The sequence below is a fragment of the Girardinichthys multiradiatus genome, chromosome 5 (assembly GCF_021462225.1).
Source record: "Girardinichthys multiradiatus isolate DD_20200921_A chromosome 5, DD_fGirMul_XY1, whole genome shotgun sequence".
NCBI lineage: Eukaryota > Metazoa > Chordata > Actinopteri > Cyprinodontiformes > Goodeidae > Girardinichthys > Girardinichthys multiradiatus.
Genome location: NC_061798.1, coordinates 31467305 through 31485697, shown reverse-complemented (window position 1 = coordinate 31485697; position 18393 = coordinate 31467305). Strand labels below are relative to the sequence as shown.

General features: G+C 38.2%; 1 protein-coding gene across 1 annotated transcript; it reads right to left on the bottom strand.

Annotated features, from left to right (window-relative positions):
* Positions 1-3367: 3367 nt before the first annotated feature.
* Positions 3368-9280, bottom strand: asf1bb (anti-silencing function 1Bb histone chaperone). Its single transcript, XM_047364639.1, has 4 exons — positions 8970-9280; positions 7731-7846; positions 6645-6821; positions 3368-4308 (listed from the first exon to the last, which is right to left on the bottom strand). Exons 1-4 carry the CDS (start codon positions 9076-9078, stop codon positions 4111-4113), a joined length of 600 nt encoding a protein of 199 aa, XP_047220595.1. The 5' UTR covers positions 9079-9280; the 3' UTR covers positions 3368-4110.
* Positions 9281-18393: the final 9113 nt, after the last annotated feature.

The window sequence follows — 18393 nt, the reverse complement described above, 5'->3', positions numbered from 1 at the left end:
CGGAGGGACCGTGGGAATCTTAGTGAGGGCGAGGTGTCGATTGGCTGTGAGCAGTGATTGACAAGAAGACCCGCCCACCTTCTCCCCCATTTAAAGAAAAAAAAAAAAAAACCCACCCCCGTCCCCTCCAGCATCCAGCGACTGATACATGTTTGGCTGAGTGACGTCAACCGCGAGCTATTTTTAAATATGTTGGTCAGAATTTAACGCACGCTGGTATGGCAGGACGTTTAATACATAATCAAACAACATTTCACTCTTGTTTGTATTAATTTAGGCGTACTCACTTTGTCATTCGAACTAGTAAGAACTATAATTAGAAACACATAGAGCTGTATTCAAAATAACAGCAGTGTGTTTAGAAAAGTGGCTAAAGGTAAAAATGATCATAATACCTTTTAATTTCCTACATGCAAAACTACTGGGAACACTGCAGATTATATTCTAAATGTGAAACATGAAAAACAAACTAGTTAAATTTGTCACTCTACAGAGAGTGACGAAAAGAAATATCAATCTAATCAAAGAACAGCAGTGTCTAGACTTCCTTCTTTACAAGCTCAACAATTTACTGTATAAATTAAAAAATGCTTAAAACAAAAGTTTTGTAATAGATCACTGAACTAATATTTAGCAATTTAACCACTGTTTCTGAGAACTACATGCAGGTCACATTGTATTACATGGAATTAGCCAACCTCTGGTACCTATGACCAGGTATTCGTGCCCATGATTCCTCTGTGTTCCCTGGATTTGCCTTAGAAACTGCATGTTTGATGTCTCCACACAGGTTATATATTAAATGACGGTCTTTAGATTGGGCTGGCCTCTTCATAAAGTTAGTCTTGTTGGTGTGGAACCAAGATGCCGCTTGCTTATTTGTGTGTTAGGGGTTGCTGTTTTGCCCTGCAATGGATTTGCGACCTGTCCATCCATGGTGTACCCCGCCTCTCGCCTCTAGACCGCTGGAGATGGGCACCAGCTCCTTTGTGACCCTGTGCAGAAGAAGCAGGTATAGAAAATGGATGGATGGGTTGCTGTTTTGTTGAAACACGTATCTCAAAGGCGTTTTTTCTTTGACATAAGACCGCAATAGCTCTGCGAGTTTTATTTATGAATTTAAACTGATACAAGATCCTTGGTATGAAAAAAATAAGCCCAAAACCATTTTGTGAGAAACATTTCCATACCATGATGAATGAGCCACCTTGCTTCACAGTGTATTGTGGCTTAAAATCAGTGTGTGGGGGGTTATATGGTAAACTGTCTGCAACCCCTAGACCTAAAAAGAACAATCTTGTTTCCAGTAGTGTACAAAATGTGTAATATGTTTTAAGGACAGTCTCTGTGTTCTTTGTTAAATTATAACCTCTTCGGGCTATGTTGTTTTTTCAAAACTGGGACTTTGCAGATAGTTTGGCTTCATATAAACATTTTCTAATTGTTTTTTTTTTATCCTAATGCTGCTTACTGGCTGAGTATTTGCTATTTTGGCTATTTTTTGATCTATAAAAATGGTAATTTTCTGTTTTTGTTCCATATCTTTCTGGTTTAGGTTCTCATTTTACCTGAGCAGCTTACTGACCTCTGCACATCTTTAAATGTTTCCCCCTCAAGAATCAAATATGCTATTCCTCTGTATAAAGTCTGAAAATATTACAATGTCTGACATAAAATATGTCAGACATTCCTTATAAGAAGAATGCACAATATAACCATCATGTACAACATTATTCTTCCTTAAATAAGGGCCCTTTTGCTTCTTGACAGAATGACTGAATGGTAAACTGCCATTATTTTCAACATGCCTCCCCTTTCAATTATGGATTCAATTACACAGAATCGGCAGGACGCATGTCATAACTGTCGAGTCTATTGCTTTTCTATTATTACTCTGCTACACCAGCAACTTAATTTCTAACTAAGTTTACATACACTTACTGTGCTTTTCAACAATTTAGGAATGTTAATTTGGCTGAAACACATTCTTCTAGGAGGAACTCACATTTTGCAGATTTTGTAAAATCTATTTTTTTTATTTCAGCTATGTAAACCAGCATTTTATCAAGTTCCTAAGAAGGGTGTGTTTAGAATTACATTGTTCAAGTAATTTCTGCAGTAAATGGTGGATCAAAATTACGAAGGCTTGCATCCTTAACTACATTTTCACTTGTTCAGTTTTTTTATATTCAAAACTGTATCAGAAATGTCTGGATTCTAAATATCAACTTTGTCCACAAACAAACTCTTTCTCCAGATGTTAGCAATATTCCTTTGAGTCAGGAGGAATATATTTGAATATATATCTGAGATTTATCCACCCCAAGTGGAAAAACAAACAAAAACATGTTATTTGTCACAGGAAAAAAAATGTAATAAATCACACATATTTCAAATGTTCATTCTGGAGAGCAAAGAGCCCTTCTCAATATCTGATTATTCACCATTACTAGAAAAAAAACGAATTATGTTTGCTTTTAAGAATTGACATTATATGATATCCTGGTTTGCCATACTCACACAGCACTGTGAAAGCAAGGACATCTGCACATTTTGGATTGATTTTTAGTAAGAAAAAAAAAACCTCAGTCTGAATAAACAGGATTTTTTTCCCTTTTAGTTTTATTATTATTACGCCAGGTGCTTCTACAGCCAGGTCGTCAGTCAAACACCCCTCCATCTGCATCCCTCAACCCAGCACCTGGATTACCCACTGGGAGAGTGGAGCAGACGACCAAGAGCTCTTTATATCCAGCATCATCAAAAGGCTAATTTTACACAGATTTGCATTTGAATATCCTTTTGAACTATTTCACATTGTAAGTGCATTGTTCATGAACAAACAGTAAATCTATAAATACCTACTACTTCAGTTTAATGCTCTGTAGGTTTATTGGTAAATAAAATCATAACATAAATAGCAGCTGAACAGAAATGCAGCAACATGCAAGCTGCAATAAGCAGTTAGTCTAGATTTGATCAGATAAATGGTTTTTATAGTCATCTCTTCTTATAGCATCCTGTATGTTTGTGTATCTAACTTGCTTTTCATCATCTTAAACATTGCAAACATCAAGTGGAAGGAACAGATGGATGGATGGGGGAGTCACTCGATGCAACGAAGATAAAACAAGCAGAGGAGACACCCCCTCCTCCCGCTTTGTGCTGCAGTTTCCTAGCAACATGAGGCTGGAGTGGAAATGGTGAAGTGATGCTGCTGCATTTTATGAATGAAACTGGAAAAATGGAAACACTCAGAAGAGGGAGGGGGAGAAGAGTGGGATGAGTTTTGTCCCCCCCCCCTCCTCATGGCTGTGCTTTCTATTCCCCATGACTCAAAGCAGAAAAGAAGAGCAAGGCACCGTGATAATCAGAAAAAGAAACTTTATTTGACCTCACCAATGGTAAAAAAAAACATGGAGGTATAGAATATATATATGGAGTACAAAAAATAACACCCTTTCATTTAGAAGGCAAAACAAGTGCTAGGAACACATTATTTACAAAGAGCTATTTGAACTTGACAGCAACATGGGACCAATTTCTCATTTAAACCTCATGTTCTGAGAATTTTTGTTCAGCATATCAACAAACGGTAAATTACCTGGGGCCCCCTCAAAGATGTGGGTTTACTATAGTGAGCTAAAACTTGTGACATAGTTGTGCTCTGCATGGTGGGTTCCTTGAATCCACAGAGAAGCACCAGTTGAAACCACGTATCTGAATAATGAAATGCTTGAACTATGTGAAGCTTATGATACACACATGCCGTGGCAGATATCGGTGTCCAAGGCTTTAAAATGTGCTGACAAGGACAAAATAAAACATGCAGTTGGGGTTAAAGAGGAATCAGAGTTTCTCAGGGAAAAAATTAAAGTATGAGAAGGAAATAATAAATTAAAGCATTTCTGGCTGTACAAGAGAGGAACCTAAGCTGGCAACACCCACCCCGTAAATTCGGCCATACAGAAGAGAAAAAACATCCCATGTCATCATGTCCTTCAAATGTCCACATAGGGGACATCCCTGGTCTTATTATAACATTTTGTGATGTGTATGAATGTAAAGGTAAGAAAAGCTCCTTGTCCTTCATCATGAATCTTATGTCTCCTACAAGCAGTCCATGGAGTTGTCCGGCATCTGTCCGAGAGCTGGCATCTTTCCTGGTATGCAGGACGGGGCGAACATGCCACTGATGTTCGGGGACGGGTCCACGTTTTCGCCGTCTTCCATCTTGTCGGCCAAGCCCTCCCAATTGATGTGGAAGCGGGTGACGCGGGGGTTGGAAGCCAAAATGTTCCTCTGAAGCTAGAAGGAAAGAAAGAGCAGGGACTTGTTATTCTTGTGGACTTTATTAAATAAAAAGAAAGGTATGTAATTTCAGGTAACTGGCAGAGCAGGGCAATACGGCCAATAACTGATCACAAAACAATCTGAGTTAAACAGATTTAACAATTATCACGACATGGTTTCAAATTACGTCCAGTTTCTATTATAGCATTTGTTTCAATACAAACTGAAAGAAAATAAATAAATATTCATTTCAACTAAGCCCTTTTGATTTTCAAAAAATTTTCAAACTATACACACAAATCCTTAAGAATAATGGGACACTATGGATTAAAAAGCAGCGAGTAAATAAATTACACTTTCTTCAAAGAGCTATGCTGGGTGTGAATGCTTAAATATTACTGTGTCATCAATGTAAAAAACGAAAAATTGCAAAGTATACACTGTCACTATTTAATGTAGAGAATGAAAAGAAGTGGTCCTAACAATGATCTCTGGGGGACACCGTTTGCTACAGTGAGGGGCCGACAAGTGACACCATCTGCCAGTGTCACACTATGTTATGTAAGAAAGATATTAATTAGGAGTGTGTTTTCGTCCGGCTTTTGTCAAGTTTGGACATCGACGATGCAGGGACAGAAATCGCTCGCGACGTTTTGGTTGTTAAAAGATACGTTTCCACGTACCCCCCTGCAATGTGTTTACATACCACTAGAATCACTGATGTAAATCGTCAATGTTAAAACATATACTCAGCAGCACTGGATTTTCTGGCTGATTTAATAATTATCTTAATTTTTTTTGCCTTCTGTTAAAACCCGCAGCCCAGCACCAAAATCCTAGGGGACATACTGGAGGGGGTACCCATGGAAAAGCAAAATGGCTCAGGGGGTACACAAGTCAAAAAAGGCCGGGAACCACTGATTTTAAGTATCAAGTCCTCCAGAAAGCTCATGAAAATTGCTGAACAATGTTCATTATTACCACAGTGTTCCCCTACTATTATGCAAGGAGGGTGTTTCCCCACCAACAGGACCGGCCACCGCCTCAAGAAAATCACGACATGTAGTAAATTATTAAATGTCTGTACGTGTTCACACCGTACCAATTTAGGCAGAGGAAACACTCCTGTAAAGCTGCGATATGCAGACACGCACGAGGCGCATGGAGGGGAGAACATGAAGACACTTCATTGTTCCCACTGGTAGTTTTAATGGAGTGGCGGCGTGGAGCCCATTTCCTCCAACCGTCAAGTTCATTTCTAAAATTTATTTTATGAATATTGCTGAAGAAGGTGGAGCAGAAAGGAATAGAGAAATCAGCCGTGGTTGATTATGCCCTGCACACTCAAATAAAGCAAGTCTTTCCAGACTGGAATGTAGACAGGATTTCAAAATAAAATCCAGCTCCCAGTGTTCGCTCAATGTTCAGACTTTATTAATTTGCTGTCGTTCCTCATTCAGTTGTTCATTAAAACATCTGATTAACTATTAAAACATAATAAACGTGTATTTACTTCAGAACATTGCAGTTAATAGGCAACGTACTTCTTTAAATTGTCTGCAAATCAGATGTTGTTACTGTTTTTTTGTTAACTATTGAGTTTCTAAAACGTCAAGTTCAGACAGAGAGTGTGAAAATAAGTTTGTAGTTATTTAGAGCAGTGAGGCCTCCCCCTTAAACAGGTAAAGGAGGCTGACTTCCATCAATGAGCCATTTCATTAGTGGTCAGGGACAGATTGAAAGACATGCAAGGCGAGGGGCAAAAAAAAATCTACTGCTAAACATAGAAAAAGCTCCAATTTATCAGGACCAGCAGATTTTTTAACATCCCAGAATCTAAGGGCTTTATGTACCTCACAGTTTGTTAAAGAAATAAAATTAAAAGACCGATTTAATGCAAAAGGAGAAGCTGCTGAGGAGTTCGCATTAGAGGCACTGATTGACACAAACAGGGAACCAGAAGCTATAAAATGTCCATTAAAACAGTCAAGCATTTGATATTTAGTTTTGTGGGATTGTCAATTTGGAGTTACAGTGAGATTTGATATTTTTTTAGATACATGTTCCAACCAGTTCCAGTTAAGATCAGCCAAAATCACAACTTCCAAAAATCTAACCTTGCTAATAGCTGCATTAAAACAGACACCTCTTCAGAGTAAGGGCATGATAACACTGAACATGGAAATATCACATTAAGCGAGATATGAACTGTTTCATACAACATTTCACTTTTGGAAACACTAGAGGACCAGCAGAAAACTACTCTTTACTAGGTCTTTTTCTAGAGCAATGGCCTATTTAATGCACTTTATGTGCCGCCTAACACACAATGCCATCCCTGTTCTTATTACCTGAGAGTAGTCTGGCTTTAGAGGTGGGTTTTCCCGTAGCTCTGGATCTGTGTATTCATTGTTGACGTAATAACCGATGCGAATGAACTCCTGTCCACGGTAGGTGCAGGTTATAAGGACTACAGTCACTCCCACCGCATCGGTCTCTGGAATCAGACCTGTATTGGGAGCATCAGCCTATTGGGTTGAAACAGAACAGACCAAAGTATTAACTTAAACTTTATTGTCCCATAATATAGCATAAAGTACTCTGGTATAACAACAAGGACAAATTAAGCATATGTTGTATCTAGAGATGCCACGATGAGAGTTTTGTAGACAATTTCTGATCTCTGGGTTTTGCAATTGGAATTGCTTATCAGCTCCCATCTGCTGATAAGCAATTTTATTTTCTCTTAGGAACTATAAGACGAACATGTATAGATTGTACAGATTTTACCATATTTATTTCTACTCTTCCTTACTGAAAGCACTCATCAATTGCTTATATCAGAAGCAGGGCTGGCACCAACGTAAGAGGGAAGAGCAGGTTTAGAAAAGGGTTTAACTATTTTAAAACAAACACAAAACGATAACTGTTCACAATTTAGACACCAATCGGCCCTGTTAGCAGGGCTGGCAATACAGTAACATCTGTGTATACATTTTCAAGAAGGATAAAACAGAGCAACCTTTCTGCACTATATTCACCTGATATCAACTGAAAAGTCTTGCTTTCTCTCATTTTCTTGCAGCTTGAACGAAAAGCAGGCATGACACCTCTAGACAATAGCTTCTTTTTAAATAGCGTCTTATGTTTGTACTTCTTTGGACTTTAAACATATTGCTGACACTGAATATAACTGAAGAGTGGTGTTGCCGGCACTGACTGTGTTGTGTTCACTGTTTGGAAAAATAAATGATTTTTCAGTTTTCCAACAAGCGGGTAAATTTCAGGGACGATCAAGCTGAATATCAGCCAGTTCTGGTAGCCAGATGATATCCTGTTGTACTGTATCTCTGGTTGTATCATTTTGGGATTTCAATGGTTTGTAGGCCACCTGTAGCATAAAGTTAGAAAAGTAACATCTTCTATTGAGAACTCACCTGAAACACAAACATGTGTCTTCCAGCTGGTACTGGACCAACTAAAACGGAATCCAGAACTTGGTCGTATTCTTCACTCTCAGCAGAACCCACATAGATGATCTTCCACTCCAGATCTAACAGAAGAAGAAAGGTCGATGGTTGTGGTAGGACATGCACGCAAAGTTAAAACTTTAAAATCCAATATCTCAGATTTCAGCACTGTACTCGGATATGCAATCTGATAAAATAAGCACTGAAGTTGGCTAAACATGCATTAATACAAATGGATAATTTTCCTAAAGCAGAAATAGTGGACTTTCATAGTTATTATTTACCCACTAAGCATGAACCACAATGGATTTCTTATAGAATATAATAGTATTTTGTGCTGCAAAAATAACATTAAATGTTGTTTTATTATGGTTTATATACACCATTTATTTGTTTCTTTTTTGTTACATAGACAAAATCTTCATTTACGAAATATCCACTGAATTTAGTATTAGCTTTAGAGTAACAGCTCTTTCTTTAAAGAAAATGTAATAGCCTTCTTTTACTCCTCTGAAAGAAAAACATAAAGTTAAACGATTATAGTAACAGTAAAATAACGCCTTTACTTGTAATACATGATCCCAAAACAGGAACATTTTATTACAAACACTTTGCTGATAACCTTCCTTATTAAAAACAAACATTTCAATTTGGTTTTCGCGGCTACATTTCCTCCATTTGATCAATGCCTGCTGTGGAAAGGAGCAGCAGACAGAACAGAAAAGGAGCTTTAAAGGAACATAAAATAAAACACATAATTTAAACAATAATGGATATATTACGTTGCTTTGATCGAAAAGAAGGTAAAACTTAGTTCTGGAGATATTAATCCATATCATTTTACATCAAGTATTTATGTTTCGCGGCAACTCGTTGAGCATACTAGTTCAATGCATCCAGCCAATCACGTTGTCGGGAAACAATGACCCACTGGTACATGAGCCAATCAGCGAGCAGAGAAGGCGGGCTTGACAACACAAACGCGCCAGCGCCAATTTTCAATAGCTCACATAAAGAAATTCATGAACCCGTATAAAACATCGGCTAACAGTTATTTATAAGTAAAGAGAAAATCTTAAACGCAAAACAGTGAGTCGCCACACTTTCTCACAGTCAAGCTAACACACCAAACACTAAAAGCGCCCAAACGCTACAGCTAACAGAGACAATGTCATCTAACTGACTAACAAAAAAAAAAACACCCACCTTCAGATAAGTCTTCCATGCATTCAAACGTTATTTCAAACTGAAACGGATTTCCAAATGGGCTCGGGTTGTCCAGAACAGCAACATTTAACACTTGGACCTTTGCCATGACAAAAAACTAAGACGCACTTCAACCTCGGAGACTGATTTGGCTGTAAATAAACCTAAACTATTACTGAGCACTGGTCTATCGCTGCTCTAAAGCTGCTGGTCGGGCTGTTAAGTTAAAGTTCGAGCCGTTTATTCTCAGCGAACAGCTTCACAACCCAACCGCGGCTTGGCAAGAGGAAGTGCGTCACTTTGTTCTTCTTCTTCTTCTTCTTCTCCCGTAATGACGTATTCACGAATAATGTGCTGGTGCCCTCCAGTGTTCGTTTGGTAAATAACAGCTAAAGATCTATGTGGGATAATCTGAGAATCTTGTAAACAGCACACCTTTACACGAACACAGGCCTATTATTAACAATAAAAAGACGTAAAAACGACACAAGCATTATACGTGAAAAGCATTTGTTCCATGGCATCGAATTTGGTAGAGATATATGTCTCTATAAACTCTCATTTGAACAAGCATTAAAATAAATTTCACATGACACAGAGATTATTAACGTATGTTAGAAGTTAACATAGTCACAAATTTAAAAAGCTGTAATCATGGGGTCATCCCCCAATTTTCATTGTCTCTTGCTGCAAGGCAATGGTGCTAACAACCGTGGCAGTTGATTTTTGGAGTAAATGTACTTGAAAAAATTCAATTAAATTTCAATTCAGTTTATTTATGTAGCGCCAATTCACAACACATGTCGTCTCAAGGCACTTCACAAAAGTCAGGTACATACATTCAAATTAATCCTAACCATTGAACAGTGCAGTCAGATTCAGTTATTTATTCAAATTGGATAAAAAGTTTTTCTATCCAAGGAAACCCAGCAGATTGCATTGAGTCAGAGATTTGTAGCATTCACTCCTCCTGGATGAGCATGTAGAGACAGTGGACAGTCACTGGCGTTGACTTTGCAGCAATCCCTCATACTGAGCATGCATGTAGCGACAGTGGAGAGGAAAAACTCCCCTTTAACAGGAAGAAACCTCCAGCAGAACCAGGCTCAGTGTGAGCAGCCATCTGCCACGACCGACTGGGGGTTTGAGAGAACAGAGCAGAGACACAAAGAGAACAAAGAAGCACTGATCCAGGAGTACTTTGTATGGGAAATATAAATATAAATATAAATATAAATATTAGCTTTATCTAAAACTTCAACTTGTATGTTAGACCCAATCCCAACCAAATTATTTAAGGAAGTGTTCCCTCTGATTACCAGTCCATTTTAGATATGATTAATCTATCTTTAGGAAATTGATATGTACCACAGGCTTTTAAGTTAGCTGTAATTAAACCTTTACTTAAGAAACCTTCGCTTGATCGAGATGACTTGAAAAATTACAGACCTATATCCAATCTTCCATTCTTATCTAAAATTCTTGAGAAAATAGTTGCTAATCAAATGTGTGAGCATTTACACAGCAATGACCTGTTTGAAGAGTTTCAGTCAGGTTTCAGAGCTCATCATAGCACTGAAACAGCTCTGCTGAAAGTCACTAATGACATTCTTATGGCCTCAGATAATGGACTTGTGTCTGTTCTGGTTCTGTAAGATCTCAGTGCTGCATTTGATTCAGTCGACCATAATATTTTCTTAAAAAGGCTGGAATATGCTGTAGGGATCAGGAGAACAGTACTAAGCAGGTTTAAATCTTATTTTTCTGAAAGATTCCAGTTTGTTCATGTAAATGATAAATCATCTTTAAACTCCAGGGTTAATTGTGGAGTACCACAGGGTTCAGTACTTGGGCCAATACTCTTTACTATATATATGCTTCCAATAGGTAAAATTATCAGGCAACATAGGATAAATTTTCACTGTTACGCTGATGACACTCAGCTTTACTTATCCATGAATCCTAATGAGCTCAACCAGTTAGATAGACTACAAGCATGTCTTGAAGATATAAAAACTTGGATGACTTTAAATTTTCTGCTTCTAAATTCAGACAAAACAGAAGTTGTCGTCTTTAGACCGGAGTATTTAAAAAAGAAACTGCTTAGTCAATCACTTAACCTGGATGGCATTAAATTGACCTCTGGTTATAAAGTAAAAAACCTTGGTTTTATTTTTGACCAGGACATGTAATTTAAATCCCATATTAAACAGGTTTCTACGATTTCCTTCTTTCATCTCCGGAACATTGCCAAAATTAGAAATATCCTGTCCAGGAGTGACGCTGAAAAACTAGTCCATACATTTGTTACTTCAAGGCTGGACTATTGTCATTCTTTACTATCAGGATGTCCACAAAATACAGTTAAAAGCCTTCAGCTGATTCAAAATGCTACAGCAAGAGTTCTGATGAAATTTAAAAAGAGATCATATTTCTCCTATTTTAGCTTCCCTTCATTGGCTCCCTGTTAAATCCAGAATAGAATTTAAAATTCTCCTCCTCACATATAAAGCCCTTAATGATCTAGCTCCATCATACATCAGAGATCTGATTGTTCCATACGTTCCTAACAGGGCACTTCGTTCTCAGACTGCAGGTTTACTGGTGGTTCCTAGAGTCTCTAGAAGTAGAATGGGAGGCAGATCCTTTAGTTATCAGGCTCCTCTCCTGTGGAACCAGCTCCCAGTTTTAGTCCGTGAGGCAGACACCCTGTCTACTTTTAAGGGTAGGCTTAAAACTTTCCTTTTTGATAAAGCTTATAGTTAGAAACCACAGCTACTGATTTTAGCAAATGATGAGTGGCAGAATGAGCAAAGCATACTTCTTTACATTTTATGCTTATTAAGCATTTGTGCTTTCTTTAATCACAATAAAATTAACATTGGCAATGAAGCAGATCACTGATAATGCCTGTTAACATAGTGAAGTCGGTCTACGTTCCTACCCTCACCTGTGGCCATAAACTTTGGGTCATGACCGAAAGAACGAGATCCCAGATACAAGCGGCTGAAAGGAGCTTCCTCCGTAGGGTGGCCGGGCACTTCCTTAGAGATAGGTTGAGGAGCTCGGCCATCCGGGAGGGGCTCGGAATAGAGCTGCTGCTCCTCCACATCGAGAGGAGCCAGTTGAGGTGGCTCGGGCATCTATACCGGATGCCTCCTGGACGCCTCCCTCGGGAGGTGTTCCAGGCACGTCCCACCGGGAGGAGGCCCAGGACACTCTGGTGGGACTATGTCTCTCGGCTGGCCTGGGAACGCCTTGGGCTCCACCCGGAGGAGCTGGAAGAGGTGCCTGAGCAGAGGGATGTCTGGGTGTCTCTGCTGAATTTGCTGCCCCCGCGACCCAGTCCCGGATAAGCAGAAGACGACGAGTACGAATACATATTTGCTTTTAACCCAGAGTTCATAAAGAGCTTTGGACAACAGTAAAAAAACAACAACAAAAAAATCTGTTTCAAGTTAAAAAGAAAAGCATGCTTCAAAATTTGGTACTGTGGTGGGAAATATTTTCAGTTTTTGAAGAAGGCCTTTGCTTTGCAGAGAGTGTTTGAGAGGCTTTAGGTTTTATATACTGATTGTGTAAATGCATTGGAGTCAGGGGTGAAAGTGAGCCGGTACGGTCCGGTACAGCGTACCTCTAAAAGATTCTGCGCCGGTGTTGTGCCGTAAAATGATGGTCTGCCATAAACTGATTGGGTAAGATCGGGCGCGTCCCCGCGAAGGAGCGAGCAGCGAGAGGGGGAGGAGCTTGCTGCAGGAGTGCACCCAGCCTGTCAGCTGAGTGTCTGGTTTTGAGAGTTTCTTTCTTGTTGGTTTAGCTCTTAAAGTCAACAAAAGAAAGACAAATAAAACAGTTATATATATGTATGGTCAATGTTACAACAGAGGGGTGTCTCGTTTATCCTTTTCTTCTTATAAAACTTGCGACGTTCTCACTGTGAAAGTGTCGGTTTCACCTTTTTGTCGTTTGACATAAATATCTGCAGTAAAAATAAACTTTTGATCATTTATCTGCACTAACTTTGCTTGGATTTAGAACCACTCTGTCACGCAACTGTACTGTGATGGATGTAACTTAATAAAAGACAAAATTAAATTAAAAAAAATGTTTTTTGACATATATTTTTTTAAGGTAGCTATTATTCATTTATTTTGAATAACAAAATAGAACAGGTAGTGCCCAATGAAAACGTTGCAAAATTTCAAAGTTATAAACTGTATTTCACTCAGAGGAACTACATTTTACAGATCTCAGTGAAGTCATGAATTAAGGGTTCAGACCAGGAAGCAGGGTTGTAGTTTAACACTCCTCTCTGCAGCTTCTGTACTGCTACCCAGCCATTACCCTATTAAGACAGTGTCTCGCCCACGGCCAAAATTCAATAGGTTAAAAAATAATCTAAAAGGAGGAAATCAGGAAAATCTCATAAAAATAAACACAACTCAGACCGAAAAGAAAAATAAAACAATTAAATGTGGCCTACTGAACATAAGGTCTCTCTCATCAAAGACTTTGCTAGTTAGTGACCTGATTTGTGACAATCAGATTGATTTATTTTGCCTCACAGAAACCTGGCTGCAGCAATAGGATTATGTTACTATAAATGTGTCAACTCCTACTAATTATTTAAGTTTTCACATTCCTCGAAATACTGGGCGAGGAGGAGGAGTAGCAACCATCTTTCAGTCCGATTTATTGACTAGTTCCAGACCAATCAATAGCTACAACTCTTTTGAATATTTAATCCTTAGTTTTCCTCATCCAAATTGCAAAGCACTAAAACCACTTCTATTTGTTGTTTTGTACCGTCCACCAGGCCCTTACTCTAAATTTTTAGATCAGTTTTCAGACCTTTTATCTGATTTAGTGTTAAATACAGATAAAGTTATTATAGCGGGGGATTTTAACATTCATGTTGACGCTGAAAGTGATAGCCTAAATATAGCGTTTAATGCTATCTTAGACTCAATTGGCTTTGCTCAAAACATTAACAACCCACCTTTGTCTTCATTCTCTGGACCTTGTGCTGACATATGGCATTGAGTGTAAAGACATAACAATATTTTCTCATAACCCTGTCCTGTCTGACCACTTCTTAATAACCTTTGAGTTTAATTTAACCGAGTATTCCACACCTGAAAGAACATTTCATTATAGTAGATAATTATCAGACGATGCTGTAACAACCTTTAAAGAATCTGTTCCACTTTTAATTTCCTCATTATCACTGAAAAGCTCAATGGAGGGCAATAATTCTGTTTCTGCCCCTTCACAAATTGATTCTTTTGTTCATAGTGTTTCTTCATCATTGCGTGATGCAATAGACAATGCAGCCCCCTTGAAAAAGAAGGTAATTATTCATAGGAGGCTAGCTCCTTGGTTTAATTCAAAGCTGCATACTTTAAAACACAATGTTAGAAAATTGGAGAGAAAATGGCGCTCTACACACCCAGAGGATTCCTACTTAATTTGGAAAAATAGCCTACTGTTGTATAAAAAGACACTTCGCCAAGCTAGATCAGCTTATTTCTTATCATTAATAGAAGAGAACAAGAATAATCCTAGGTTTCTCTTTAGTACAGTTGCTACACTTACACAGAGTCATAGCTCTGTTGAGCCATCCATTCCCTTAGCTCTTAGCAGCCATGATTTTATGGGACTCTTCTTAAATAAAATTGATTCTATTAAAAATAAAATCTTTGACATACTCCCGAAGATGATTACTTCATCCTCAGCAAGTGAGACAACATTGGAAGTAACTGCAGAACCTGATTTGAGTTTGGACTGTTTTGATCTTGTGAAGCTTCCTGAGTTATCAGAAATATTAGCTTCATCTAAACCTTCAACTTGTATGTTAGACCCAATCCCTGTTATGATTTGGGGTTGTTTGGTTTTTGGTTTCTGGTTTTTTCTCATGTTTTTCACAGTTAAGGTTTTGACTTGTTCTTTTGTTATTATTCTTCTTAGATTTTGAATCATGCTTCTGTTATTTTCCTGGTCATGCTTCAGTTTTGTCGTCTTGTTCATGTTTTGTCAAGTTTGTTTTTTTTTGCATATTAGAGTCTCTGTTTTTGCCACCGCCACGTTTTGTTCTGTCTGTCAATTAAGTTTATTCTGTTCACCTGCTTCAAGTTAATCTGTCTCCTTGCTCCACCTGGTTTTCGCTCCATATATACACACCTGTTCAGTTAGTCATGACGGAAACATTTCTCATGCTCATGTCTTGTTCTCAGATCATGTCTTGTTTTTTGCTCATGTCTGCCCGTTTGTTGTTTTGTTCCTGACTCCTGCTGTGAGTGAGTTTTTTGTTATTAAATCTTTTGCACTTACCGTCACGATGCCTGCTCGTCTGCATTCTGGGGTCCAATATCAAGTTAACCATAACAATCCCAACCAAATTATTTAAGGAAGTGTTCCCTCTGATTACCAGCCCAGTTTAGGTATGATTAATCTATCTTTAGTAAATGGATATGTACCACAGGCTTTTAAGTTAGCTGTAATTAAACCTTTACTTAAGAAACCTTTGGTTGATCAAGATGACTTGAAAAATTACAGACCTATATCCAATCATCCATTCTTATCTAAAATTCTTGAGAAAATAGTTGCTAATCAAATATGTGAGCATTTACACATCAATGACCTGTTTGAAGAGTTTCAGTCAGGTTTCAGAACTCATCATAGCACTGAAACAGCTCTGCTGAAAGTCACTAATGATATTCTTATGGCCTCAGATAATGGACTTGTGTCTGTTCTGGTTCTGTAAGATCTCAGTGCTGCATTTGATACAGTGAACCATAATATTCTCTTAAAAAGGCTGGAATATGCTGTAGGGATCAAGGGAACAGCGCTAGGCTGGTTTAAATCTTATCTGTCTGACAGATTCCAGTTTGTTCATGTAAATGATAAATCATGTTTAAACGTCAAGGTTAATTGTGGAGTACCACAGGGTTCAGTACTTGGACCAATTCTCTTTACTATATATATGCTTCCAATAGGTCAAAATATCAGGCAGCATGGGATAAATTTTCACTGTTAGCTGATGATACTCAGCTTTACTTATCCATAAATCCTGATGAACCCAATCAGATAGATAGACTACAAGCATGTCTTGAAGATATAAAAACTTGGATGACTTTAAATTTTTTGCTTCTAAATTCAGACAAGACAGAAGTTGTCGTCTTTGGACCGGAGTCTTTAAAAAAGAAACTGCTTAGTCAATCACTTAACCTGGATGGCACTAAATTGACCTCCGGTAATAAAGTAAAAAACCTTGGTGTTATTTTTGACCAGGACATGTCATTTAAATCCTATATTAAACAGGTTTCTAGGATTTCCTTCTTTCACCTCCGGAACATTGCCAAAATTAGAAATATCCTGTCCAGGAGTGAAGCTGAAAGACTAGTCCATGCATTTGTTACTTCAAGGCTGGACTATTGTAATTCTTTACTATCAGGATGTCCACAAAATGCAGTTAAAAGTATTCAGCTGATTCAAAATGCTGCAGCAAGAGTTCTGATGAAAATTAAAAAGAGAGATCATATTTCTCCTATTTTAGCTTCCCTTCATTGGCTCCCTGTTAAATTTAGAAAATAATTTAAAATTCTCCTCCTCACATATAAAGCCTTTAATGATTTAGCTCCATCATACATCAGAGATCTGATGGTTCCATATGTTCCTAACAGAGCACTTCGTTCTCAGACTGCAGGTTTACTGGTGGTTCCTAGAGTCTCTAGAAGTAGAATGGGAGGCCGCGCCAAGATGACAGACCATGAAACTATGGTACAAAGCCAGGTAATGTTAAAACGTTTGTACATGTCTTAATGTCGTTAATATATGCTCTTGGTCCATCATCTTGGCCCTAGTGCTGCTGCTGCTTCTTCTCCTGCTGGCGGTTCACAACAAATTCAGAGGTGCATACCGCTACCTACTGTACATCATTGTATAACTCCACGCACTATATTCTATGTTTTAGTTTTGTATTTCATGAAAATAAGAACAATGCTTTATTTATAATACTCTTGATTTCCTCCCTATCTCCCCTCTGTTCCTAATATTCCTTTTAGACTGAATTATCTCCCATTCTGGCACTACGTTTACTGGCGGTGAGGAGTGTGACAGCGCATGCGCAACGCGAATCGACTAACTCTGTGCTCCACTAACCAGCCTGAGATCATGTGACGCCAAGTCACTGATGTAAATTCGTATTCTCATAGAAAGAAAATCGTATTCACAAACTGTTCCAGCATATTGTATTCATAAAGAATAAACCACAACTGTAAACTTGAACGTTGTGTTTGTAATTTCTTGAAGCTGTAACATTTTATTTTGTATTCTTATAGAGAAAATATACAATACCTCTTTTGGATTTTACTTATGCACAACTATTGACTAATATGCACACATTTCCGTCTTTACATCCACATTGTTTTTGACAGCGTTCTTACCCCATACGCTATATAAATAAAACTGAATTGAATTGAATTGAAGTCACAAATGGCCAAAAATCGATGTTTTTCTTTGCTAAAAAATTATTATGGCCAATATGTCTTGACCAATGAAATGTAATTTCTGCCCTAAATGACTTTTACTGATGAGCTGAATTTCACAGACCTCTCAGAATGCACGCTGTGCAAAATTGCCAAAATAGTCAAAATCTAGGTTTTTTCCTCTGCCAAAAATTTATTATGGCCTTTTTCACTGACCATTGAAATGTAATTTCAGCCTAAAAGTTCTCTGCTTCAGTCTGAGAAATTATATTTTACTGATCTTACTGAACACTGCCCATTCCACACTAAATAAAATACACAAAATGAAAAATATTGCACTATTTTGTTTGCCAAAAACTGCTCAAGGCTTGTTCTGTGACCCATGAAATGTTATTTCTGCCTAAAATAACTTTATTCCATTCAGAGGGATTATTCACTGCCAGTTGAATTCCTGCATCTCACTGAAAGAAAAGGTTCCAGAACATACTGAAGACCCCGCTGCCTTGCCTGAAAGTTAGAATCATAAGGTCATTTGCCTCACTGCACACACATGACACTGAGAGACTCACTCAGAACATTCAGGAGAGGCCTCTACACATTGCACATAACATTTCTTCAGCATGATGAACTTGCGACATATGCAGCAAAGAACATGTCAAGAATGCACCACCAACTTCATTCTCCTTAATTTCTTTTTTTTATTCGGTGGCTACTAGGCAATCCTTTGCCTGCCCTACAATGTCTGCAACGGGAACTAAGTATTGTTATCACCCCAGCAGTGACAATTGTAGTTCAGGAAAATATCACTGTTTCTGCTAGATTTGATTTATGTGACGTTGTGAAGTGTGGTTGTTCCTCAAGAGGATGAACCACGTATGAAGTTTATGTCTGTGTGTTTCCTCAGGGTCAGCCTACTTCTTTTTCTAGTTGGTGCCTGT